The sequence below is a fragment of the Coloeus monedula genome (genome assembly GCF_965178545.1).
Source record: "Coloeus monedula genome assembly, chromosome: 20".
Taxonomy (NCBI): domain Eukaryota; kingdom Metazoa; phylum Chordata; class Aves; order Passeriformes; family Corvidae; genus Coloeus; species Coloeus monedula.
The window spans coordinates 10,026,846-10,053,007 of record NC_138800.1 but is presented as its reverse complement, the minus strand read 5'-3'; the positions used below and the strand labels follow the sequence as shown (position 1 = coordinate 10,053,007).

At 57.0% G+C, this 26,162-nt stretch overlaps 1 protein-coding gene across 1 annotated transcript; it reads right to left on the bottom strand.

Moving 5' to 3' along the window:
• Positions 1–4: 4 nt before the first annotated feature.
• Positions 5–21,831, bottom strand: CUEDC1 (CUE domain containing 1). Its single transcript, XM_082294909.1, has 11 exons — positions 21,716–21,831; positions 9,156–9,618; positions 8,522–8,649; positions 7,567–7,693; positions 5,990–6,173; positions 5,145–5,228; positions 4,395–4,484; positions 3,845–3,938; positions 3,618–3,676; positions 3,235–3,305; positions 5–3,013 (listed from the first exon to the last, which is right to left on the bottom strand). The coding sequence occupies exons 2-10, from the start codon at positions 9,444–9,446 to the stop codon at positions 3,238–3,240; spliced, it is 1,125 nt and encodes a 374-aa protein (XP_082151035.1). The 5' UTR covers positions 9,447–9,618; positions 21,716–21,831; the 3' UTR covers positions 5–3,013; positions 3,235–3,237.
• Between the last annotated feature and the right edge of the window lie 4,331 nt (positions 21,832–26,162).

The following is a 26,162-nucleotide window of genomic DNA, read 5'->3' as shown; positions in this document are numbered from 1 at the left end:
ACTTTATTATAGGAATTACTATTAAACATCTTTAAGAAAAAAATCACTTATGGAAATAAATTCTAAAATAGCCACACTCACAAACATCACAGATCAGTTTGTTTTGTTCTTTTTAAACCTTTTTGTAGAGAAATTATACAAACATCACTGAGAGTTGTACATTTTTATGTAAGAAATGCATTTTGGCTCCCAAGCCGGGTTTGTGGCCTTTCCACTCCTTAGACCTGACTTTTTGTTTTTTACAGGACACATAAACAACCCCTCTCCATCTCCATTAAAATGATACTTTGTGCCTCCAAGATATTTTGACACGGCTACAGAGTGACATCATCCAGAGGCTGTGCCTGGCCTGGGATGTTTAAGGGCAACTTGTTGGGTGGTGGTGGCCAAGACGTGCCCAGGGCCCTGTGCCAGCTCACAGCCCCCGGCCACCCTTCCTTGCTGTCCCTTTCTCAAGGTTCAGTGGGAGCAGAGGGTGCCGGGCACCTCGGGGATGTGCTCAGGCAGAAGGCAGAGGCAGCTGCTGGTCCGGGACTGCTCCACCAGCAAACCTTGGCTGGGTTACAGAGGTGACTCGGGACGTGTCATTTAACGAGCAGGCTGAGAGGAGGGACAGTGTCCCCTCTTTTCCCCGGCTGCTGCTGAAGCCAGCGGTGCAGCAGGACTGAGCTGTGGCCCTGTGCCAGCCTCCCAGGAGAGCTCAGCCCATCCCCGCAGCCGCGGCACGACCCAGCCCGTCCTCAAACCCTGCACGGCAGGTGCTGCGAGAGCCGGAGCCGGGCCAGCCCTCCTGCCAGCACCTCCTCGTCTGGGAGAGCAGAATTCCCTTCCCGCCCGTTGGTGCTTCCTGCGCTCATGGAAACTTCGCTGGGACTGAAGCCCTCGGTAGCTAAGAGGCGCTGGAACGCTGACAAGCTGATCCGCTTCCAAGTTTGATTTTCTTCCAAATATGCAGAGCTGGGAAGGAGTAACGGCAGCCTCCTACGGCCCCCAGGGCCAGCAGAGGGTAGGGAAGGAGCCCCTCCTTCTCTCCACCACCCTCAGAATGAAAGTCCCACCCAGGGACTAAAGGATTTTCCGTTCCCCAATTCACCCTTAGCCCCTTGCACCCGGAGGCAGGTGCTCCTCCAGACCCACATCCTACCTTGGGCAGGGCAGAGCAGCCCAGGACATCCTGTGCCCTTCCAGCACCTCCTGGCAGCCAGGCACACTATCAGGAGCAGGGGTGCTGCCCATGGTGTGGGACAGCCAGCGTGGTTGGGATGGCCCTAACCTGTCACTCACTGGGCTGCCAGGACTCAGGACACGCTCCTCAATCCAAAGGAGTGGACACCAAAACTGGTCTGGGCTGGGTGGGGTGGGAATTTTGATGCTTTGATTTTAGGAACCCAAAGCTTGCTGGCATCCCAGGGTGCTCCAAGCCCAGTGCATCCTGCCCTGGTCCTTGGCACCCCATAACTTGTCTGAGTACTGGTGCTGCGGGAGAGCTCTGTTTGTGCTATGGAGACATCACCCAGACCAGACCCTGCAGCCCCAGACACCTGGAAGCAGCTCTGTCCCTGGCCAGGAGCCAGGAGAAAGTGAAGCTCACGGGATGCCCCCGATCCCCACCACGGCTGCGAGGGGACGACAGCAGCGCTCAACAGGTGCAGCAGCTGCAGCGCTCGCGGGGGAGGAAATCTTGGCGTCCACTTCAAAGGCACGCGAGCTCCGTTGGGATTGAAGAGGAGCCTGTCGGGAGCCAGCGCCTGCAATGGGGACTTTTGTTACCAAACCCTGCGGAGAGGCAGGGAAAACACTTGCGTGAGTGTTTGATGGCTGGGGCTTCTGCGTCTGCCGCCTTCGCAGCTCCAATCCTGCAACATTTGTGCTGGTTGGCGGGAGCCAGAGAGTGAAACAGGCACGTCTAGAGCCACCTCCTGCATTTGGCAGGGAACGTTGTGCCGATAAAGGAGAAGAAAATGTGCTGGCGGGAGCGAATTCTGACTTTACGCTCGTCACTCATTACTTACACAGCGGAGGAATTTGTTTATGTAATTATTTTTAGCCTGACAGCATCTCCCCGAGCTGCAGGATTCCGGTGCTGCGAGAACGAGGAAGGGGCTCTGCTCCTGCCCCACACCAAACCCAGCAGTGCCCCCAAGCCCCTGTACAGCCTCTCCGTGCTGAAAACACCTCCACCAGCCCGGCCAACACCCGGCTTGGGCTTTGCCTCTTACCTACAGCGGGGGCATCCCTGGAGCTCCCAGGCTCCAGGACCACCCCCAGCACCCCACACCCGGCGGGACATGTCCTGCTCCATCAGTGAGGGTTAAACCGGTGTGAAATCCAGCCCTTGGTGCTGCCCTGTGGTGGCACAAAGCGTCCCAACTTCAAGGCAGTTGTAGCAATGCCGAAGGCAAAGGTTTAATTCAAAGTGAAACGCCTAGGAAAAGAAGGCCTTTCCTTTATAAACAATTTATATTATTTGACTATTACCTGATCTGAATCTCTGCTCATTACTCCTAGCAATAATAGACAACGGCTGTTAGCTTCCCTTTCTCACGTGGTTTTTGTTCCGGTGTGCGCAGAGTAAAGTTACATCAGACCACTACAGATATGTTCAGGAGTGCCCCGGCCAAGCAGACCCCACGTGTGAATGGATCCTCGTTAGTACGACTGATTTCATTCCTCCTGCGCCGCCGCCCGGGCCGAGAGAGCAGGCGGGGCTGCTCTTCCCCAGCCCGAGCTCCACTGGCTCCTCCGCAGCCGCTCGCAGCAGCTGCCCGCTTTTTTTCCTTTTTTTTTTTTTTTTCCTTTTTGGCTGATTTGCTCGATAGGAAAAGTTGTTTTCAAACCACTGGTAAGAAAACATTGTGCCTCACTTCAATACTTGTACTTCAGAGGAGTACAGCAGCAGAGGGGGAACAGCCAAAATCTGGGTGATTTGTTGGGTGGGTTTTTCCTTTTCCAGCCATCTCCTGATGAAGCCTCGTGCACATCCTGTGCCAGCAAGAAACCCCAGTGCTGGGACCTGCAGGGAGGGGAAGGGGAGGGAAGGAGAACAGCATGTGCTCAGCCTCAGCCACACAGTGATAGCACCAGGGGCTGTGCCAGCCATGGCACCCATGGCCACTGATGGGGCCTGTCCCCACCAGGACACACTCTGGACACAGCCCAAAGCACGTGGCCCCTCCTCCAGCCAGGCTGGACCATTCACACAGAAGTTATCATCCATCCCCAGGTGCCTCTCACCGTTTACTGCCCTTCCTTCGGCGTCTCCTCCTCCTCCTGGAGCTGCTGCCGCCGTGCTTGGAAATCTTCATCTGAAAGGCAGAGGCAGGCGGGGGCTGTAGCCACCTCCACACCAGGACACCACTGCACCTCAGTCCCAGCTCCAGGAAGAGCCCCAGGGGAGGCAGCCCAGCTTTCCCCAGGGCAGGGATTTCCTTGCTCAGAGAGAGAATTCCCAGTGGGACTTGGGGAGTTTCTACCAGAACTCGCCTGAGAACACTGGACGGAGGTTTTGGCCCACAGGGGCATTTCTGCCAGGTGCTCACACCTGAGCCAGCCCTGGGGTGATCTGGGGCCAGGCACCACAGCAGCCAGCACAGCACACCCAGCACAGCATTCCTTACCATAGGCATGTCCTTCCACATCGTCGAGAAGATTTGCCGTGGAAGCCGCCGTCCCCATCCTGCGCCCTCCGCTAAGGAAAACCGGCTGTGGGGCCAGGATGTGGCCGTGGCACCACCATCGCCCTTCCCAGCCCATGCTCCAGCCACAGAGCTGCCCTTGGGGAACCCCCAGGAGCACCCAAGTGAGGCCCCCCTGCCCCACAGCTCCCCAGCCCCTTTCAGGATACACCTGGTGCTTCAGCAAGTGTTTTCTTTTTGATTTCCTCATCTTTGTCTTCTCAGAGAAGGCTCTGGCGAGTTCAAACAGCTTCTTGCGTGTGGCTGGAAGGAAGCAGCCAGGTGAGGGTCTCACCCAAAAACTCTTCCCAAAGCTGCCACGGGCAATGGGAAGGAGATGGGCAGGGCCAGGGGTGTGAGAGCCACCCACACCCTGGCACCCTGTGGTGATGCCCTGGGTTTGCCAGATTTGGAGAGGGAGACAGGGACACCTTGGTCCCTGGCAGGAGGTGCTGGTCTTTTACCCTTTTGCTGGGGTTTTCATGATCTTCCTCACCCACCCCTCCCACTGTCACCCCTGCCTGCAGCCCAGCTCAGGCTGCCCAAGGACCTCGGTCTAGTTTGTGGTGGCAAAAGCAGGCTGTGACTTCCCAGAGAAAAGGATGAGTTTGGGAGAGTGCCAGGTACTGCTGCCATCTCCCCCTGCCCACCCCACTCCCAGCTGCCCTCCAGCCCTGCCAGGCATCCCGCTGCCAGCACGGGGCCTGCACACCGACTCACATTTTCCCATGTGTTTCAATTTGTCTCGGAATAAGGCATCGTCGGACACGGCACCGCCGGCCTCGCTGGTTACAGAGGGAGCTACGTCACCTGGAAGGCAAACACCTGGTCACCAGGAGTGCGTGTATGGTGAGGGGGGGCTCAGGACAAGTCACTCCCATGACCCAGTTCCAGCACCAGCAAAGGGCAGAGCTGGGAGAGAGCAGGTGGGACGAGAGCACTGGCACATGGGGCTGGCTCGGGATGGGGACACAACCCCTGGGACTGGGGGTGCAGAGACAAGGACCAGAGGCCCCCAGAGCCACGTCCCTGTTCCCTGGGTCCGTGAGCCCAGCTGGAGCCCTGCCAGGCTGCCCAGCCCCTGCAACTCGCCCGACCCTGCACAGGGCCATCGACAGACACCAGCTCTAATTCTGACTCTGGGCAGCTGCTCTGCTCCCGAGGTTAATCAGGATTACCCGGGAACAGTCATTATGCCTCCAGGCACAATCCTCTGCTCCAGCTCGGCCATGGGAGGGCAGGGATGGATGGAGGCAGGATGAAGGAGCACCTCCACGTGGGGAGGGCAGGAGCACCCATCCCCATCACCCACCAGCTCCTCTCCCGTGCTGGGAGGGCAGCAGGGAGGGATCAGCCAGTTTCCTCCCTCCACAGGCACTCTGGAGGCAGCTGGGCAGAGGGATGGGAATGCAGGGGCTGTGGGGGATCCTGCTGCGGAGAGACAATGCTCCTGTGTGTCTTGGAAGTTACCTGATAAAACGGAGGAGAAACCAAAGTCGTTGCTGACAGCAACACTGGTCGACTTGGATTTTTTGGACTCGTATTTCAATCGATCTGAAAAAGAAAAAACGCAGCGCCCGCTCGATCAGACCCTCGAGGCAGAGCACATGGCTCCACTCCTCTCTCCCCTCATGGCCCCGTGGCTGCCGAGGGACAGGCTGGTGGCAAGGGAGGGAGCTGGGGCTTTGCTTCAGCACAGCGACCACAAGCACTTCAGTGGGAGCCCGCAGCAGCAGAGGAACTGCCCACCCACCACAAGCACACGACGAGCACACCCGTGGTTTTCCTGCCACCTGCAGTGATGGTGCTGCCAGGACCCTGCAAAGCACCAGCGACACCTCTGAGGGAGCTGGGCCCTTGGCCAGGGGGCTCAGAAGGAGGGAAGGGCAGCTCTGTGCTCAGTGGCAGTAAAACCATCCACACCCAGGCCCTTCCCGTGGCACGGGATGAACAACCAGCTCACTGGGAAGGAGTGTGGTGACAGGGAAGGAGCAGTCATGGCAAAACTGCTCTCCAATTCAGGCCTGCCAGCACCTGGAGAGGGTGCACAGCTGTGGAGGGCTCAGGAGGCATTTTCAAAGCCCCTTGCTATGGATTCTGCTGGGCTCTGCCACACGTGCTGCAGAGGGGTGGGCAGGGGGAGGAGAGCAGGAGTCTGGGCATGCGGACAGCTCGGACCACCAGCCTGGCCCCATCCTGCACTGGCTCTGCTTTGGCACAAGCCCTGATCCCACAGGCAGGGCAGTGCTGCCAGCAGCCAGTGTCACAGCAGGGTACACACCCAAAAAGCAGAAGTTTCTGAAGGCACTTTTCACCTCTCTCCAGGGCAAGGAGGAAATCCCGGTTCCTCTGGAGCTCCTTCATGAACTCTTCGTTCTGCAGGAAGAGCGCGATGCGCTCGTCCTCCAGGTACTGCTTCCACCGCCGCTCCTGCTCCAGGGAGCCCTGGCCCCGAGGGACGAGCCCCCGTGGCACAGGCTGCCGGCAGCCGTGGGAGCCCTGCGGAGGCAAACATGGCCCAGGTTGGGTGGTGATCTCAGGGGTCCCTGCAGCAGCACCTCGGGCTGAGCTCAGCCTTCTGCCCCTCTGTTACAGCGCAGCTCCCCCAGCCCCGATGGCCACCGACTGCTGCTCCCCAGAGGGGTCCCTCTCTCCTCTGCCCCACAGCCCAGGGCACTGCCCTCAAAAAGGACAAAGGGGGACAGGGCACCACCGCCTCTGCCCCTTGGGAAGGGGGACAGGGCGGAGGGGAAGGACATCCCATGGGTCAAACTTTTGGAGCTCCTTTTGCAGAGCACAGGCTGGCACAGATTAACTCTAAACGATGTGGTTGTGCCACGGCAGAACCTGGTGTGGAGGTAAGAGAAGGGTCTCAGCAGCATCGCTGCTTTATCTCCCTTCTCCAAAGAGCAGAGTCTGCAATGTCCCGCTGACAAACATCCCTGCACGAGGCACGTGACGCCTCGCACCTGGGGAGCAGCACAGCCGCATGCTGCAGCACAGCCTCATCCCTGCCTACAAGATTTATCTGATTTGTAGCTGCTCCCAGAGAGCCATAAAAAGCAAAAGCACACAATTACTGGGGAAAGAAAAGGGCAGCTGCTCTTCTCCTCCCCCTGAGCCCAAATGAATTGGCATGCTCCTATTCCCAGAAAGGTAATAGAGCCCGTGAAGCTCAACTTGCAGGGCAATCATTCATGAAAACGTGGCAGGCTGCCTTTGGAGACGAAAAGGGAGGGAGGAGCAGGGTGCCTGCAGGCCCCCCAGCCCCTCACCATGGCAGGAGGGTGCTGGACCCATTTAGGGGTTCCTGTGTTAGCAAAAGGCCAAGGGATGCCCCAAACTGTGGCTTGCCTGGAGTTGAGCTGGATGCCCAGCATGTGTTGGGGCTGTTTGTTCCCCATGGGATGCTGCTGGCATGCAAACCTTGTGGCTTAAAACCACCATGGAGTACACGTGGACTCTGATTTCCCAGGGGCAAATCCACTGGCTTGCACTAGGTTTCCCACCCAAATTCTACTGCAGCAGCCCTCAAGTGCCCTGGCAGTGCTGCACTCCTTAGGAGCATTACTGGTCCTGCTGCTCCTCACCAGGGCAGTGGGCAAGATTTTCAAATGATTGAAAATATTAGGTGCTTATGGCAAGTGGCATTTCTGGCACTAATCATTGGGATAATGGCAGGAAAAAAACCAAAGCCTCGCTGAGAGATCTTTGACACCTTGCCCACTTCAGTCTCTTGAACAGGACACGCTCCAAAACTTTCGGTTTAGTGCACACCTGGTACCCAGATGCTTCCAGAGTGCTGATGCTGCAAGCTCAGGGTGGCTGAGGACTGGGATGGTGCTCCACGCCACCTCATGGAGCCAGGCTGGAAGGGGTGGCCGAGCCTCACCTGTGTGCCGGCTGTCTGCTGGGGCAGGATGCGCAGGAAGTCCTCGGGGAGGTTGCCCAGGAGCGGCGGGTTCCAGTTCCTGTAGTGCGCGGGCACTGCGGTGCTGCCAGGGCCTGGCACATCCGTCCTGCGGGGCAAGCACAGGCAGCACCTCTGGCGAGGGAGAAACCCACCAACACCTGCCATGGCAGCGGGGCACAGGGCCTGGCACAGCAGTGCCTGGCACAGCAAAGCCTGCCCAGCTCCACCAGTGGTCCCAGGAACCAGGAAACCCCAGCACATCCCCGAATGTGCAGCGTTAGCATCAGCTCTGGAGAGCAAAAGGCTTTCCTAAAGCGTTTGGAATCTTTGGGAGCTGCATTTCAAGCCTTGCCCTGCAACTCTGCACGCTGGGCTTTCCTTCTCCTCTTTGTTTCACTCAGACTCCCAAAACCCAGCCCGGTGGAGCCCCAGCACTGCAGGGATTTGCTTACGGAACTGACAAACGCCTCTCACCAGATGCCACACCCAGCCTGCACAGAGGGCAGGGGCTGGCACACAGGTGCCCGGGGCTCACACTTGCTGTCCCCCAGCCCCACACCTACAACCAGAGCGGTGCTGCCAGGGGACAAGTGAAGCCAGCCGAGGTGTGCGGTGAGGAGCCGGCGTGGGGCCCGGCCACCCAGCACCTGGTGTTTTCCAGTGGAGGCGAGCGCTCCCCGCCCCCGGGAGCTGATTTTTGCCATTCCACATGCTGCCGGAGCGGCTTTCCGGCCCTTCAGCTGTTCGTGTTTTAAGCCCTCACAGGGATTTTTGAGCCAGCTGTGAGCTTCATTCATCTCCCTTGGCTTTGTCTCACTCGACCCTATAACGAACTGGGGCCAGACGGTGTGCCAGGGCCAGCTGAGGGCAGCCTGCCCCCGTGTGCTGGCACAGGGTGCCCCAGGAGCGGGAGCTGTGCAGGGCTGGGGCTCACCTGGGCGGGGGGGTGGGTGGTGCACGGGGGTAGCGGCTGCCCAAGGCCTGGCTCTCGTAGGCGGGAGGGGAGTACACAGGAGGGGGCTCCTCGTCCGAGCTGTCCGGCTCCAGGGTCCGCTCCAAGATCTGCAGGGTGAGAGGATGGGGTGAGGGCAGGACAGGGAAATGCTCCGCAGCGGGCCAGGGCCCCACGTGAAGCAGCAAAGCAGGGATGGCACGGGCTGAATGCTGCTGCAGAGAGGATGGGCAACCTCCTGGCACTGGACCTCCTGCACCCAGCAGGGTTTGGTGGAGTTTGAAGGTGCTGCTTTCAAGGGAAGAAGGTGCTATCCTTGGATGCACACAGCCCTGGGGAGTCCTTCTGACAGCAGCAGAAGGGTCTCTGTTGGGTTTTGGGATGAGAGAGAGGTGGGAGAGCACTTTGGCTTCAGCCTGAAGCTCTGCCCAAGACAATCTTGGGTGCAGCAGCCTGGCTGAACCAGGCACTCAAACCTCTGCCTGCCTGTAGCAGTCGAGCAGCACTGTGCCCAGGCAGGAGGAGGCAGGAGGAGGCAGGATGAGACTGAGGTGCCCACTCATGGTGACCCGGCTGTGGAAGCCAGAGCCCAGCAGAGGACCTCCACGCAGGTTACCTCGGGGGGGATGCTGTCCTCCGAGTCCGAGCTATCGTCACAGCCGCTGCCGTCCAGGTTCATCTGCAGGAGCTGGTCGATGGTGGCGTCCACGGCGCCGTTGTTGGCTCTCAAGACACACTCGATTATGTCGTAGTCCATGTTGGGGAACATGGTCTTGAAGTCCTCCATGGCCTGGTTGAACTCCAGGCGCCGCACCTGCCTGGCGGGGCGGCTGTTGTTGAGCTCCTGGGCGGAGGAGCCGCCGCGGGAGCCGCCGTTGCTGCTGCTCCGGCGGAAGAGGCTCGTCATGGCGGGGCGGCTGCGGGGGCTCGGCGCCCACGGTCCCGGCTGTGCCCGTGCCCCTCCTCACGGGGGGCTGCCCCGCCTGCCAGCCGGGACCATGGGTGGGCGGCGGGGCTCCCGCTCCCCGCGGCCGGCGGCTCCGCGCGTCAGCCCCCGGCGCACGGCAGCATCCTCCCACCTGCGGAGGGGACACGGGACAAAGTCACCCACGGGACAGCACGCAGAGGCTCCCCCGTTTCAACAGGGGACATTCGGTTCCATCCCACCCATCCCTGCGGGACTGTGCCATCCCCGCAGCGGGCGCGGCACGCCGGAACGTGGATGTGCCGTGCCGGGAGCTGTACCAACAAAATGCAAGGCAAGAAAAATGGCATTACTTCCACTGCTGAAGGCTGCCCAGATTTAACGTTTCCAGGTTTGACATGTATTTATAAACACAGCAAAATCACTCTTTAAAATAAAACATGGAGTCGGCTCAGAGAGTGTCAGAGCAGGGGGCTAAAATGCTCTGCAGCACGGCAAATCGACCCTTTGGAAAAGCCAACAAATCCAAGATTAACATTCACTTTAAAACCATAAACAGATTATACAGCTACTGCTTCTCGTTTGAAAATGCAGGGCCAAATTCAGTTCTGGATTAACTCCACTGTTTGAAACAGAATTACCCCAGGAACACTTTTGATCCATAATATCATTTTCAAAGGCTTTTTCCTAAGCAGCAGGCAGAGAGGTCAGGATAACTGTCCCTAAATGGTATTTAATGCAGAAGAACGTGCCAAGCACATTTCTTAGCAAAATGGTATAATCAGATTCCAAGCCATTAAGAGGAGCAGTCACCTCTGAAGGTCACCCAGGCTCTCCCCTGCCCAGCAAGACCGTGTGTGACAGCCATGTCCCCAGCGCTCGGCCCCTGTGCCAGCCCACAGCCCTGAGCTGCTCCAAGGGGTTTCCAGGGGCTCCCAGAGGCTGCTGAGAGTGAAAGACACTTGTAAAACATGGGGAGCTCAGCAGGAACTTGGGGAGAAGTTCACTTTTTGCCACGCTCCTTAACCCCCAACTTCATCCCCAGGGACAGCACTGCTCTGGCTCGGTACCAGAGGAATCACGGGGATGATTCCTGCTCCAGGCACGCTCTGCTCTCCTTCCCTGGCTTTTTTGTAATCCTGGAAGCATTTGCATTTGGATGCACTACAACAGCAGCCCCGTGCAAACACCAGCACCCAATCAGTTGCTGCACCTCGGTCCCCGGGCTGAGGATGGTGCCAGGGGCCATCCAATGCCACCTTCCCGTGGCATTTGCTCCCACGCAGGACAGGACCCATACAAAAGAAGCAGGAGAATCGCTGTCGGGCACAAGGGGCCATTTCCAAACAGCACTGGGAGCCCCCAGCTTGCTCCTGCTCACTAATAATATCCATTTAACTGGTCACTCAGCCAGGAACTGTCTCCATCCCAGTAATTCTCAGTCCCCAGGATCTGCTCCAGCTTGCCAGGAGCCAGGCATGGAGCAGCACTGTGCGAGTGAAGCAGGAACAATTCCGACAGCTCTGCCCGGCTCTATTCACTGAGGACAAATAAATCCGCTGGAGTCAATTAATAAAACACTGCTGCTTGGTTCCTCCTCCACTCCCCTGACTCATTCCCAGCAAAGAGCCGGCATTGTTCACACCTCTGGAATTATACTTTAATTGCAATATTGCATGGCTGGTTTAGTCACGTATTAAATTGAGTTGTAACATATTCACAGGGTACACACCTCCTTACGAGATTTGGCTACTCCAAGAGGATGGAGAACGAGCCTGGACACCCACGGGGACACAGCTTATACTGGATACACTGCAAACACACACACAATGCACATATGGGCATGAGAGTTTCTGTGGAGAACTGTTGGCTCATCAATGCTGTGCCAGCCCATAAACCTCAAACAGCAAAATCAGCCCTCAAAATCAGGCTGGAAATCCCCAGATCTCTACAAAGTAACCAAAGTACCTGTGGCTGGGGAATCTCCGTGTCCCAGCATTTGACCTTTGAGTGTGTATTTAACATCTCCCCTGTAACCACGAGGGCCATGGCTGTGCCAGGCACTGGCAATCCCCCTGCCAGCCCTTTGGGCTCCTGTTGCCAACACTAGCTCTGGGGAGGTGTTAGTCAACACTGCACGAGAGGGACAACTCCCTGGAAGTGCTGGGTAGTGTGATTGAGCACAGCAACGTGCAGAGCCACGGAAACCTTCTGGTCAGAAGACCAACAAAATTAGGGATGGGGACAAGACATTTATACACCAGAAAGGCTCTGCTGCACATCTGGCTTCAAACAGTCCCAAGGGAATGTGTTGGGACATTCCCTGCCCTGAGATACACCCGGAATTTGGGGCTGGCAGGGGCTGCTGCGAAGGTGCAGCTGAAGGTGCTGCAGGTGCTGTGGCACAGACCAGGGCAGTTCATGTGCCCTGAAGGCTTTTAAACCTATTTTTTTCAAAGTCCTGCTGCTCATCCAGAGAAGGGCAAATCACTACATCAGCATGAGTTAAAATCCAGGGAAAAGCAAGTGGTCCTGTTGGCAGGAGTTGATTTGAAAGATCAACAGGTAGCTGTATTCCGAGGATCCTCCCCAGTTCCTGCATGTCTGCAGCAGTGTCTTCAGGTGAGCAGTGGGGACAGCAGCCAGACCTCTGTGACAGCTGGGGAAGGGGCTCAACATGTTCCTGGCCCTTATTTCTGTGATGTCAGTGAGGGCCTGGGAAGATGCCAGGAAAAGCAAAATCCTTTGGATTTCCCAAAAAGGAAAGAAGAAGTTGGTGTCTGCAGCCCACATGCGGGCACAGGCGCACTTGGGGCACGGGCTGGGCTCCTCTTCCCCTCGTGCCCCATTTGCAGAGTGAGGCTGTGATGACTCTTATGGCTGCCTGATCAACTTTCTCCCTGTCTGACAATAGCTCCTGCCCTGTTAAAAGCCTCCTGCAAAAAGGACCCTGAATGCTGTTATTCATTCACCAAACCCAGGCACAGGCATAATCCTTCGCCCTTCTGCTGTTCCCATCACAGGAGGAGCTTAAAGGCTTTGCAAGCTCCTGGTCCACGTGTCCCTGTCCCACAGGTCACAGAGAGCAGCCAGTCAGCAGCGGGGACACTGGTGTGCCTGGCACCATCCCCGTGCCCCACCAGCCCTGGCAGCACAGGATAAATCCTCCTGTCCTGGCTCACCCCAGCTGAGCCGCCTCCACATCCAGCAGTGGTGGCTGTGCTGGCACTGACCTGTACCACGGAGAAAGTGCCATGTGACATCCCAGTGCCAGGCTGGGGCCAGGCACAGAGCCAGCACTGGGTTAGGAAAGGCTGCCAGGATGCCACATCCACACCAGCTTTTATCCAAGTGCTTTCATGCCCTGGGACAGGGCTGGCACTGAAAATGCTGTGTTTGGGTGTCACTGCATAGCCAGGACAGCACAGGACACTTTTCCACACACCTGCATGACTGCTGTCTCACTGCACACTATTCTCAGGCATTGGCACACCTTTGGCTGCAGCTCCTGCCCTTAGCTCACCCCTCAAAACCACAAAATACAACCAAACACAAGCTGGCTTTGGGGGGCGGGTCCCCTCTGCCCGCCCAAGGGTTCACCCTGCTCTTCTTCCACCCAAGCTGCCAATGACTTGCACAATTCAGATCCACCCTCACCAGAGCCAAGAATGAGACCAGAGCCAGAAGAACACCTCAGTCAGGCTCCTGGGGAGGGATAATGCTCACAGCCTGGGAGGCACATCCTCCTGTGCTCCTGGCATCCCTCCTGGGCACGGCTGCTCTCACCCAGCCCCTGAGCAGGCACTCGGTACCTCCCAGAAATGGGCTCTTCCCATGGAGGGATGGCCTGAGGGGAAGCTCTGGGAGCAGGCACGGTGTAAAGAGGAGGCTGCCAGCCCTCAGCTGCCTGGGAAGAGCAGCTGGATAATCCCGGGGGTCGGTCAGACCGGTAATGTCGTGCTGGAAGCAGCAGTTGCTCAGCTCTGCGAGGAGCACAGCCCAACCGGAGGAGCCAGCAGCTGGAAAAGCACTGGGACTGATCGCTTGCAGCCCTCTCTGCTCAGGGAAGAGCCTTGGCACCAAGTGCAAACGAGAATATTCCCTTCCCCAGTGTCTGCTGCAGCTCAGACAGCAGATGGGATTGCTCAAACACTGCCCAGCCCCTTCTCCCCTGCTATTGCCACGCTGTGTTCATAGATCACCCCTGAAAACACGCTGGAGCCGGGACCCCGCCCTGCAGCCAGCATGGGGGTGACACCACCGACTGCTGGGTCCCTCCAGCCCTGCACTCCCCAACCCTCAGGCCACTCATCCCGTGGTGGCTGCAAGCCCAGGCCTCTGGTGCCTCAGCTGGGGATGCACAGCAGATGTGCAGAAGCCTTTCCATGCACAGGATTATTTGGAGACAACGGCTGACAGCCCCCCCAGTTTCTGGAGGGAAGACTCTTGGAAGAAGTCTCAAAACTTAGGGATGTTAAACCAGAAATAATGGCTCTGTCCAGAGCAGATGTGCTGAGTTCTGCTGCAGCCAGGCCCCTGCAAAGAGATTGCTCAATGTGGGAACGAGAAGTCTGGGAACGTGACTGCTTGGCAGCTACAGGTGTGATTATAACAGGACTGAAATTGGGATGAAAAGTAAATGATCAGGAACAGAAATTGTTATTCTCTACCACCAAACATGCCAAGGATGTGCAGGATGGGCCCCTACCAGTCTCTCCTAAATCCTCTTGTCACCTTCCTCTCTGCCTCAGGAGATGCTGTGCACCCCTCCTGGGCCTGCAGCCTGGGAAAATTGCTCCGAGCAAATCCTTTTTCATGGAAACAAATAAGCACCTGAGGATCTCCTTTAATACTTGTTCTACCGCATATTAAAATGGCTGGGTTTAAGCCCTTTTCAAAAGCAAAAGCAATCAGGGAGGCGAGCACAAGTAAGCCCTGCTTGGGAACCTGTGCAGCACGTACCTCTCTGCAACAGGAAATTCCCCTCTTGGCTCCACAGCAAGTGCGGAGGAACCGGGAGAGCCATGGAGTGATCCCAAGCCCAGCGCGGCACCATCAGCATTCCTGCCCAGGCGCTCTCAACCGGCTGCTTTACTGGGGAGCCCATGGACACTGCAGCACTCTGAACACTCAATATCCACGTTTCAGAGCTGCAGTGGCTGCTGCTGCCTCGGGGCACCCACTGCTCTCCCACCACGGCCGGCCATGCCCTCCTCCTGGACAGATTTATAGGAGCCCTTCGTGAGCCGACCAGATTTTGGCCCTCCACAGCACCCAGCTGGATCCTAAAACAACAGCACTCTGATAAAACTGGGGGGGACACACTCAGCTGGGACCACAGAGCCAGGCAGGGCTGCACCAGGGACCCCTCACACAGCACCCAGAGCACCCACCTTCCCCCTGCCAGTGCCGGGATCTGCAGGGCTGCCAGGGGGTCCTGGTGCCCCCAGCCCCCTGTGCCAAGCGAGGCAGAGCCACCCCCCTGCCCCTCGGCATTGTGCAGCGCTAATCCCTGGCTTTCACACGTTTTCCACGGCAGGACCACAGCCCCCGCCCCAAACTAAGCCCACATTAATGAGGTAGCACTAGATCCTCATCCAAAAGTCGCCTGCCTTGCGAGGCCGCCTTGCACTGGTTTCATTGAAGGTAATTTGATCTTGGTAGGACGACATTCCTAAAATAGTTGAGGGAATTCAAACATGAAATAAGGTTTCCAGGAAGGGATTAAAAAAAAAAATAGGTCAAGCAAGTGTGAGCGATTAAAGTGACCCAGCATCCCTTTGTACGGTTTAACTGCGACTCTGTTCAACTCTATCTTGCACCAACATGTAATAAATTAGATCCAAGAGGCTGCCCAAAGCAGAGAGGCTGATATAAGATTATTCCAGGAGGTGGCTGGAGTCGGTGACCTTTCCTCCCCTGGCTTTCACCGCCAACATCAAACACACACGGCCCAGCTGAGCGATCGGCTCAGAGCTTTGGAACGGCGCACGCGACCGCGCCACGGCCGGATGCCAGCACTGCCTCCGTCCCACGGGACGGCCCCGCGCCCATCCCAAACTTCCTGCCTCAGTTTACCCATCCCAAGGCTGGCAGGAGGGAAGCCCAGGCACCCCTGTGGCCGCTGGCGTCCCCCCGGCGCTGGCCACAGTCGCCACGCAAAGCCCTAGCGCCATATGTCACACAAACCCATCCTTAACTGCTTATCCCTCTTCTCCCTTTGTGCTCCCAGCTCGGCACAAAGCGCCGGGAAGCAGCTGGGAGTGAAAGAAAATAAAAATTCCTGTGGAGACAAAGGTGTGTGGCATTCCCTGGGGACTGGGCTCAGGGCAGGGCATGTGGAGGACTCGCTGCTGGGCAATTTTTGGGTTAGGTTTGGGCAGTGAGTGATAAAGGGGAGTGGGGGAACATGAACCCAGGCTGGGGGCAGGGCCAACCCCACTCCCTGGATAATTAGTGTGGCTGATTCCAATTGCTAATTTGCCATTATAGGTCAAGAGTCACAGAAATTAAAGGATGGGAGGGAAAAAGGAAGAAAGAGCCTGAGTAAAGGCAGTTCCTTCCCCTCCATCTCTCTGAATAGCAGGAACATACTGGATCAGGCTGGGCTGACCCTGCCCCAGACTGGTGTAGAGCATCTCTGCAGGATTTGGCCCTAGGCATCCCACAAAGGCAGGGACAGGCAGGGACAGGCAGGGACAGGCAGGGACAGGCGGTGCAGACCAGGCCCAGCCTCCAGCATCTCCGGTGGCTGCTCTCCTGCCATCAGGGTTTAAGGGCCGGCACTCACTGTGCAAAGGAAAAATCCTGTATTGATTCACCCGAAGCTCTGGAGCACAGACCGCACGAGTTTCTATGGAAACAAAATTAGTGGAGTAAAACTCTCCCTGCCGGCACACGGTGAATTATTCACCAGGACAGGCCCCTGGGCAGAGGGGCTGCTGAGAAGATTTAAAGGTGATCACAGAGTGGCTGCTGTGATCCCCCTTCCCTGGGGGACCCAACCACAACCAGGGAGAACGAAAGGCCCTGGGTTTCCACACCATGTGCGTGGTGGGAAGGTCCTGCACCTCCCTCACTGTGTCCACAGCCTCTGGGGTCCCCAGGGACAGAACAAGGGCTTCCCGCCTCGCTTCCCCCACTCCCGGCCCCTTGCACCACAGCATGGCAGTAATACATGGCACAAAGTGTCACTGCCTGATGTCCACCTGGCATGCACCGGCCACCCTGTGGTCAGCCATCCCTGGCACCCAGGATGAGCCTGTGAGGGCAGGACCGGCCGCAGCCCCGCTCATCCCACAGAGCCTCTCAGCACCGTGCTCACCACTGCGAGCCAAGAGCCAGGGAAGAAAGGGACTAATTAAGTCACAAACAGAGGAGGGTTTTTTTATGAGTCACTAAGCCATATGGCTGATGCAAGCTATCCCGGGAAAGTGCCGAGCCAACAATCCAGCACTGCTGTACCCTCGTTGTCCTGGGACACGGTGTCACACTGTAATTGCGCCAGGCTTTTGTCCTCCCTTGTGCCGGGTGACATTGCTCAGCAGAGGAGAACCTGCTTGAAAGGCTACACCTCACCAGGGACAGGTATTTAATTAAGGCCCTACATCAGACCCCTCCTGCCAACCAGCACAGGCTGCTCCATCCCGGCACAACCCGGACTGTGGGGCGGAGAAAAGCCCTGAAAGGAGGAATGTTGAGTTTGCTCCGTCACAGCACATCACAGAAATTACACGGGACACTAACCTGGATTTGAAGCCAGGCCAAGGCTCAGAGAAGCTCTCAGTCTCCTCAGCAGCAGAGTCACCCCTGCGCCAGCACAGCTGTGTTCTGGGTGGCAAAGGGACCAGGCCCTGAGCAGTGGCTCTGCTCCTTGCCCCTTTGCCACGTGCTGGACCCAGCCACCACAACGGGTCACGTTCTTCTTCAAAATCCCATCTTGCTTCTCTTTCATTATTTTTAAGTTTGCATTACTAATTCAGGTGCATCCCATCCCAGCTGATTTGCACTGATCGTGGTAATCACGAGCCAGGGAGGTTAAAAGCCACCAGGATTTCAGAAGTAACAGTTTAGGCTCCAGGAGCTGGGAATCCTCCCCAAAGATTGTCCCCCATCCCCACTGCTGCCTTACAGCCCCAGCACATGATCCCAGTGACCCATCTCCATCAGCAGAGCTCCAGCCACCGTTCTCTCCATTTTCTGGAGACTATCTCCCTATTTTCCCCCGCTCAGCCCTGCTTTCCTACGCCAAGGACAGTGGCCAGGCTCCATCCCGGAGTGTTTGTGTGCCCATCTGCGTGTGCCTTCCCTGGGGAAGAGAGAGCGAGGGCAGGGATCGACCAGCTGTCAGGCAGAAGGAAGAAATACCACTTCCAGGAGTCAGAGCTCATTTCCCAGCAATAAAAGCAGGCTGCAAAAAAGTACCACTAATGGGAATGCACATCCCACACCACTCCAGCCACCGATAGCAAAGCACCCGGGGGCTGTAGCTTGGAAAAATAAAAGCCATCAACAAGGCTCGGTTTTAAGCAGCACAGCTGTAGACTAGGCCCAGACCAGGGCATAAAGGATCTGCCATTCCCCACACAGGATTACTGCTGTGGATGATGCCTTCCACGTGCCAACCTCGGCTCCTGGCTCCGAGTTATGGCTCCTCCAGCAGATGGAAAAGAAAACCTTACTGCTTCCTTCCAGGGAGGGGAATAGCTCAGATCAGCATCCGCCCTTAACTGCTCCACTCTCCATCTTCCTCAGCCCCATTATCCCCACTCCACACACACACTGCTCTGGGGACCTGAGGAAGAGCCAGAGTCTCCAGTGCTTGTAAATGCCACCTAGAAAGGAAGACCTGAAGAGTTTGTGCTTCCTGGAGTTAATTGTGGGTGGATGTTATCTCCTTTCCCATCTATTCTCGGTGTGCTTTGGTGAGGAGGGTCCTCATCACTGCACAGGCAGCCTGCCTTCCCTCTGCCAGGCTCACACTCTCTGAGCAGGGGTGTGAGACAGCTCTACCTCCCCAAAACAACCCCCGGAGACCCCGGCAGACCCCAGGGACCAGCCGGGGGACAGCTCCTGCAAGGCAGTTACTCTGGGTTTTAAGACACACTTGTTTGTTTGTTTGTCGCTGAGCAACAGAGAGGATGGAAAAAATATCAATGTCATATTGTCACCTATGAGTCACAGCTCAGCACGGGTCGAGATGCCCTGGTTCTGCTGCCACTGAGCACGGGGAGACGGAAAAGGGCATGAGGCACCCCAAAAGCAGCTCACTCCCCCTCTCTCTGCCTGTCAGGCCCTGCCCCGACACCTTCCCCATCCCCACAGATGGGGGGGACTCGAGTGGCCTGGGCACATCAGTGGCCTGGGCACATCAGTGGCCTGGGCACATCGGTGGCCCAGGGACAACTCTGCGAGCCCTGGAAGTCGAGGCAGGAATTTGCATTCCTATTTGCATTACCTAATTGCGCCTGCGGGTTTCCTGGGGCAGCGGCTGGCTCTGGTTTCCATGGCAGGTTTTGTGCAGACCTGGAGAACCGAGGGAGGCACAAAGGGGCCACAATGGACCTGCCACTCACCCGCATCAAAGGCGGCCGGCGGGGCGGGCCGGGGGCACCGCGGACGGGGCACCGCAGCCTGTCCCCCCGGCACCGCCAGCACCGGGGCACCCCCGGGGCAGGGCGAGCGGGTGGCTGGTGGCCAACGCGCGGGGACACCCGCGGTTCCAGCGGTGGGGACATGCCGCTGGTGAGGCTGCTTGACGGAGGAGTGGAGCCGCAGCCGCTTGTCGCCCAGAGGCAGCAGCTGCTCCGCGCCCGTCGGAAGTGGTGCAAGAGCTGGACCCAGATGTTCCCCCTGTTCTCATTTCCTGTTATTTTCAGCCAGCTTTCCACCCAACTGGGTGGGTGGCTTTGTCCTTCCAACTTCTCTCTCCATTCAGGGACCGTCTCGCTCGCTGCTGTGCCCACCCAGCGCCCGTGCTGACCCCAGGGAACTGGCAGAACAGCCAAACCCTGGTCCCCACACCATTGCTGCAAGCCCAGTGCCACCGAGCAGCAGTGAGGATCCAGGCAGTGTCCCTCCATCACCCTGGCCATGGTGACAGAGATGTTGCCACCACAGCCACGGCACAGAGGGACCCATCTCTACCTCGCACACCTGTGAGGGGCTCTGTGCTATTATTTCAATTTTTTTCCCGTATTTTACAGTTATCAATTACCATCCCCACCATCACCTTGTGCTGCCCCAAAGCCTCCCGGCTCTGACCACAAGCACCCCACAGGCGAGTGCACCCACAGGGTTAGGGCAGCAGCCCCCTCCCCACAGGTCCCACTCCAGAATTTTACCCTCACAGCACAGACCCTGACCATGAATGGCCCTCCGGATCCCCTCTTGGCTATCCCACTCTGAATGCCAGCAGCCACAGCATGTCTGGTTATCTGTGCCCTCGCAGAGGGTGTTGCTGCAGGCAGATAAGCACCAGCACTCACTATCATGCTGCTGTTCCCAGGGCTCAGGGAACCACAGCACAGACACCACGGCAAAGCTGCTCAGCCACGCCACCAACACAGTCAGGTGTCGGTGTGCTTTGTTCGTTTTTTTCTCATTTGAAAGCTCATTTTCAATAAAATGCTGGAAAAGACAAAGCCTTCCCAGGAACTCTGTGGCTGGGAAGAGGATGGGCACCTTTGACGGAAACAATTTTGGCTATCAGATGCTCTGACACCAGGGATGGGCTGTTGACAGCCAGGGACTGGTGCACAAGGCTCTGCCAGCATGAGGCACATCCTCACCACAGGGTGGTTGGATAACCAACCACCCACCTGTGGGAAAGGCCACAAGTGCACAACTACCAGGAGGTGATGGCAGGGTCTCCTCTGCTATGACAACCACCAAAAGCTTCCCACTACCACCACCACCACCAGCACCAGCCAACCTCCACTCCCAGAGGGCTCCCCTGGGGTCTCATTGCCCCAGTGCTGCACTCCTGCTGAGCACTTCCACAGGAAAACCTCTGTGAAAACCACAAAAAGCTTCTCAGCGGAGCAGATGCCGCTTCAGCCTGTGTTCTTAGAGATGGAGGAGGAGGATGTGTGGAAAGCCACAGCTTCCCCAGCCGTGGGGCAGCCCCGCCAGCAAAGCCCCAGCGGCAGCCTCCGGGGTCAGCCCAGGATGGTGGTTCTCTCGTGGAAATCCTTACGGCTCCAGCCCCCGTGTTTGTTGTCAGTGGCAGCAGCAGGAGGAGGTGTGAGGAGGAGGTGCGACTCCACTGCTTTTTAAGAAAATAATAAAAAAAGAGCCTTTCCAACCCGCCTGAGAGACAGTGCAGGAGAGCACTGCTCTGAGTGGTGACTTGCACTTGACTCCTTCTCCATCGCTGTCTGTCCACAACCCACTGGCAGCAATTTTGGCGCTGGATGGGAACCCCAGGTGAGGATCAGCCTGGCAGGATGGTGCCCTCCATCCTTATGGAGGATGTGATATGTGGCTGAGCTGGGCACCCGATCGGGGGCTCACAAATGACCCTGGTCACCCAGGAGGTGACCACCACTGCTGTGGCAACCCAGGGCCCCGCCAATTCCTGCAGCAAGCCATGACCCATCCGGCAGGGATGGCAGGAATGGCGGGGATGGTGGGGTGTGAGGTGTGCTGCTCCATGAAGGCGGCGGAAGGGACAGGGACGATGTCCAGCAGCAGGAAGCCACCAAACCCGCAGCGCACCGAGGGGTCACGCTCGGGGACCGGCGATGCTCCGGGGCTGAGCGGGACGCGGGTGCTGCCCCACGGCCGAGTCTGCCGGCCCGCGCCCGGCCCCACGCGGGGAAGGCACCCTTGGCCCCACGCCGGCCCACGGGCTCCGCACGCGGGACCCTCCCGAGCCCGGCGCAGGCCCACGGCGGAGCCGAGCAGCCGGAGCAGCGGTGGGGCCGTGCCGGGGCTGCGGCCCCCAGCGCTCCGCTCCGGCCCGGCTCCGGAGGGGCGGCCGAGCGGCCGCAACAGGCGCGGCCCCGGCCCCGGCCCCGGCCCCGGCCCCGGCCCCGGCCCCGCCGCCGCTCCGCCCGGGCCCCGGTGGAGGCCGAGCCGGCGGCGCCCCCGCTCCCCCCCAGCCCCGGTGGGGCCCGCGCGGCTCCGGGCCCGACCCGCGCAGGCCGAGCGGCACCGCCCGCCCCAGCCCAGCTCAGCCCAGCCCGGCTCGGCTCGGCCCGGCCCGGCCCGGCCCGGCGCACAAAGAGCCCCGGCCCGCCCCCCCTTACCGGCGGTCGGCGCCGCGCTGCGGGGGCGGCGGCGGGCGGCTCCAGTCACGCCGGGAACCATGGAAAGGAGCCGGGACGGGAGACGTACGTGGCGGGCGGGCGGGGGCGGCCGTGCCCGGCAGCGGGGGGCGGCGCGGCGGGGCCGGGGCCGGGGCCGGGCCGGGCCGGGGGGGCGCGGGGAGCGGGGCCGAGCGGGGCCGCGCCGAGAGGCTGAGGGGGCGGGGGTGCGCGGGGCCCCGCGGGACTGCTGTGTCCCCCCCGGGACTGCTGTGTCCCCCCCGGGACTGCTGTGTCCCCACCGGGACTGCTGTGTCCCCACCGGGACTGCTGTGTCTCCCCCGGGCCGGAGTCCCCCCTTGCGTCGCGCGGAGCTCGATTCGGCCCGGCCGGCGGCATCGAGGGGCGGCACCGCCCGCGCCCCGCCGCCAGCCGAGGTGAGACAGCCCTGGTCGGGGTCCCCCCGTTGTCCCCAGGCTTCCCCAACGCCTCCAGCCCTGGGGTCGGCACCTCCGGCCCTGAGTGGCCTGGGGGCCAGTGTGGAGGGAGCAGCATCCCCTGGATGGATGGATGGATGGATGGATGGATGGATGGATGGATGGACGGACGGACGGATCCCAGCTCTCCAGGCTGGCTCTCAGCCTCTTCCACACCTTTGGAGTGTCCCAGGCTCCTGGAGCCCGGACCTCCAGTCCCGTGGTAAGGAAGAGGAGACAGCACCGCTGCCCCACAGCTGAACATCCCAGACGGGTTATAACCAAGCATCACTTGGAGCAGACAGAAAACAGCCGTCCCCGTACAGCACGCTCTGGCTGACAGCTCAGGACGGGAAGCGATCTCGTCTTACAAATTACAGGAGCCCGTTTACACTGGGCAAACACTTCCCGTTCCACAGAGACCAGAGACCGCGAACGGCAGCAGGTCAGAGCCTCCACTTCCCTCGTGGCTCTCCAAACCTTCCAGACGTGCTGCAGGGAGAACTCCACACCTCTGGGCACCACGGCCTCCCCCAGCACCCTGCCACAGCCAGAGACTGCTCGGGTGCACAGCTGTGGGTGCTGGAGCCTGAGCACATGTGTGGGATGGTCCAGAGCTCTCACACGACAGCTCTTCATGCTGAGATTTGTCCCATTCCATCGTTTCATCTGTGTCTGGGAGCTGAGTGATCCTGGGTAAAGATCTGGAAGGCTCTGAAAGGGAACAGAGCAAGAGTGGAAATACTGGAGGCAAACCTTCGGTTTTCAGCGCATACCGAACATGTGCCACATCATTCTCTTCCCCAAGTTAGCGCAGATCAGACTCTTCCGAGGCACAGCGCCTTGCAGTGAGCTTTGGTGGCTGCAATCTCCTCCTAATCCAGGCTTGTTTCAGGGAAAACAGGCAATTTTACATCCCTTTGATATGGGTCTTAGCTGCTAATGATGCTAGGAGGTAAAAAGAAATGGGCATAGAAATACACAACTATGAAGAATTAAAATAGTGAATTTAATTCAGCCAATTCCAACAAAACTGGTAATTCCCTGGAAAACAAACCTTGCACAGAAAACACAGAACAGAAATGGTTTTGTCGTGACAGCTGGTGAGAACAACTGGGTGAAAAGGTGAATGGAATATTTCTGACTTCTCTGGAAAACAAAATGTTTCACGCATCCTGAAAATGCCCTATTTTTTACTAAATGGGTCGGTTTGAGAGGCAGTGATTGTAAATGCTCTGCAAGGAAAGCACACGTCTGTGCTCTGACACAACCAGTGACTGCAGATGCCAAAGGTCTGGTTTCTAAAAAGCCCTGATGCTTCCCTAAAGGAAAAGCTGGGACTTCTAAAAATCATAGAAACATGGAATGGTTTGGGCTGGAAGGGAACCTCAAAGCTCATCTCATTCTAAGCCCCCACCAAGAGCAGGGACACATTCCACTAGACTAGCCCAGAAACCTGAAGAACGACAACAAAAATATCTATTATTTTTAAGAATCATAAGCCTGGCTTGCCCAGTGGTCCTGATTTTGGCTTCAGGGTGATGCAGAGTCGGATGAAACGGTGCGAGGCTGTGGCCAGGCGCGTGGAGGGAGCTGGCTGGACAGCCTAGCTCAGCTCCTCCAGCACTGAAATACTCTTTCCAAACCAATACCAAAAAAGGTTTGTTTCTAGGTCAGGACCTCAGCACTCAATTTTAACCAGGGGCTGACAGTCCAATCTGAACACAGCTGTAAAATGGATTCGCGGGAGAAGCTTTGGCATTCCTTTTGTAATTAGAAAACAGCCACTGAGCTGTGTGCCTTTAAAGGTGAAAGCTATTCTTGACATAAAAATTAGCACGTAGTTCCTCTGACATCCCTTGGCTGCTGCGCTGGGAGCTGTGAGCGAACAATCCAAAGATAAGCAAGAAATATAAACATGCTGAATTATACAAATACGTAGAAGGGGATCAGGTTTAATTTATTTTATTCTCTGACAGACAAAGAGATTTATTTTTACACTTTTTCTCCTAAAAAGCACTGGTTAAAAGGTCCACTTAAGCACTGAAACCTCAATGGCATTTAAAAACTTGAAGTGCTTTTAATAGCTGCCTTTTGAAAATACTGTTAAATCTATTTTTGAGATGGATAAACTAAGCTACCAGTGAAGCAGGGCAGGAGTTTTTGGAAGAGCCCAGCAGTGAGAAACTGTCGTTCATTTCTCAAAAACTCACCTCCTGTACAGGGACCCTGAGATAAAAACTACCACAGTGCTCGATGCTTTAAAAACCTGAGGGTCCTTTAAATGCCAATTTTCTCTCTTTGGTGGGAATGTAACCCCGACAGCCTTGAAAATGAACCCCAGGCAGTTTTCAGGATACGGCTCAGAGTGGCTGTTTGTAAAATAAAAGTGAGGGAAGAGAGAGCAGAACTTGGAGGCTTATCAGCACCCGGAATGCCCTGGCTAATCCTCAGCAGCCCCGGCCCCTTTATGTAACCTGGGATTGCTGCAGCTCAACAGCTTACTGGGGTCTGGGTGGTTTTCTTTAAACCTCTTGTGGACAAATGCAAACACATTAAATACTTCTTTCTTCCGCCTCTCTAAGGAAAAAAATTGTTGTAAGAGGGGAAAAAAAAGTTTTATTTGTGAACAAGGGCTAATAGAATTAAACTCGTATACTGAGACTAAAACGTGTTTCTCTGTGATCCATCTTGACTGAACAGAACCTTCCCAATTTACAATACTCAGGTGTAACTCTTTGAATCCCAAATTTCCCTTCACCTCAAACACTCTCTGGAAGTGCTGGGGTGTTCCAAATAAAGAGAAGAACTGCCCCTTTATACCATGTGCACCATTTCTGGCAGCATGGGTGGCTGTGCTGGAATACTTACGTCCTCGTGGCCGCTTCCCCGCGGCTCTCCTTGCCCGGAGGACGCCTTCCCGTGCCCTCCATCTGACTGCTCTGACTTTCCACGGCACATATCCTTCCAAGGCAAAATTCAACTTTCAAACTCTCAGCCGGTGCTAAGCCATTCACCTCACGCTGAATGCTTACGGAAACTTCAGAAGGAAAAAAAATAAACCCCCTATTGAACTCCTTGCAATCGGAGACCTGAATGGGCTCGATATAAACCCCACTCGAACCAGCGGCAGCAATAGGCTTCCCTGGATGTTGGATTTGATCCAGCTTAAAAGTTTCCATGAAATAAACTAGGCTAAGCGCATCAGCTGCATAGAAACTAACTCGGTGTAACAGGAGCATCTGTTCTTCACATCCACCATTTTCTTAGAGCCTTAACTCGGCGGCGCTGCGAGGTGCCAGCGGATCCCCGGCCGCGCCGGCACCGGCACGGACATCGATTAGCAGGGAGCATGCACGTCGTATAAACCACTTGACCAGGTAGCTTTTGTTTGTCAGAAAAACAGCTTAATGTATTTGGAAGGATGGCGTTACAGAGCGAAGTCAATGTCCGCACTGAGACAGCGGAGGAGCACACCTCGGACCCATTAATACACGGTACAAAGCAAATGTTTACCCAAGTACAAATGAAACAGGTCGACAATTAGCTAATGCAGCTTTGTGGACATAAACCAGGTACAGTCGAGCAGAACCAACATAAAATAAAAAGGAAACAGCCCTTTTCCTACGCCACGCTAAGAGCACCGTGGTTAGTGGTTTGGGAAGCCTCTGTCACGGTGAAAAATTTCCTTGCCGGTGTTTATTCTACTGCTACACTGCTGGGATAAAAATAACAGCTGGCTGTACAAGGGACCCACTGTCAATACTGCAGTAATTGACAACATACAATTAAGTCTCACACCTGTTTATTGTAAGTAATTCATAGATAACCACTTCTAGTACACATTTTCATACTGGCTTTTAATGCTTTTGTTCTCTTTTTTTTTTTTTGTAAGCTCAGGGATACCCAAATTTCATCTAAGGGTCATCACTGTGGTTACCCAGACCCAGAAGGCTATACCTACTTTGGGAAAC

Excerpts from the sequence above, each read along its gene's own strand:
- CUEDC1 (XM_082294909.1), bottom strand. The coding sequence starts at position 9,446 with ATGACGAGCCTCTTCCGCCGGAGCAGCAGCAACGGCGGCTCCCGCGGC. Across the intron at positions 8,650-9,155 it reads AGGACAGCATCCCCCCCGAG|ATCTTGGAGCGGACCCTGGA; the intron begins GTAACCTGCGTG and ends CTCACCCTGCAG. Across the intron at positions 4,485-5,144 it reads TTTCTCCTCCGTTTTATCAG|GTGACGTAGCTCCCTCTGTA; the intron begins GTAACTTCCAAG and ends TTTGCCTTCCAG.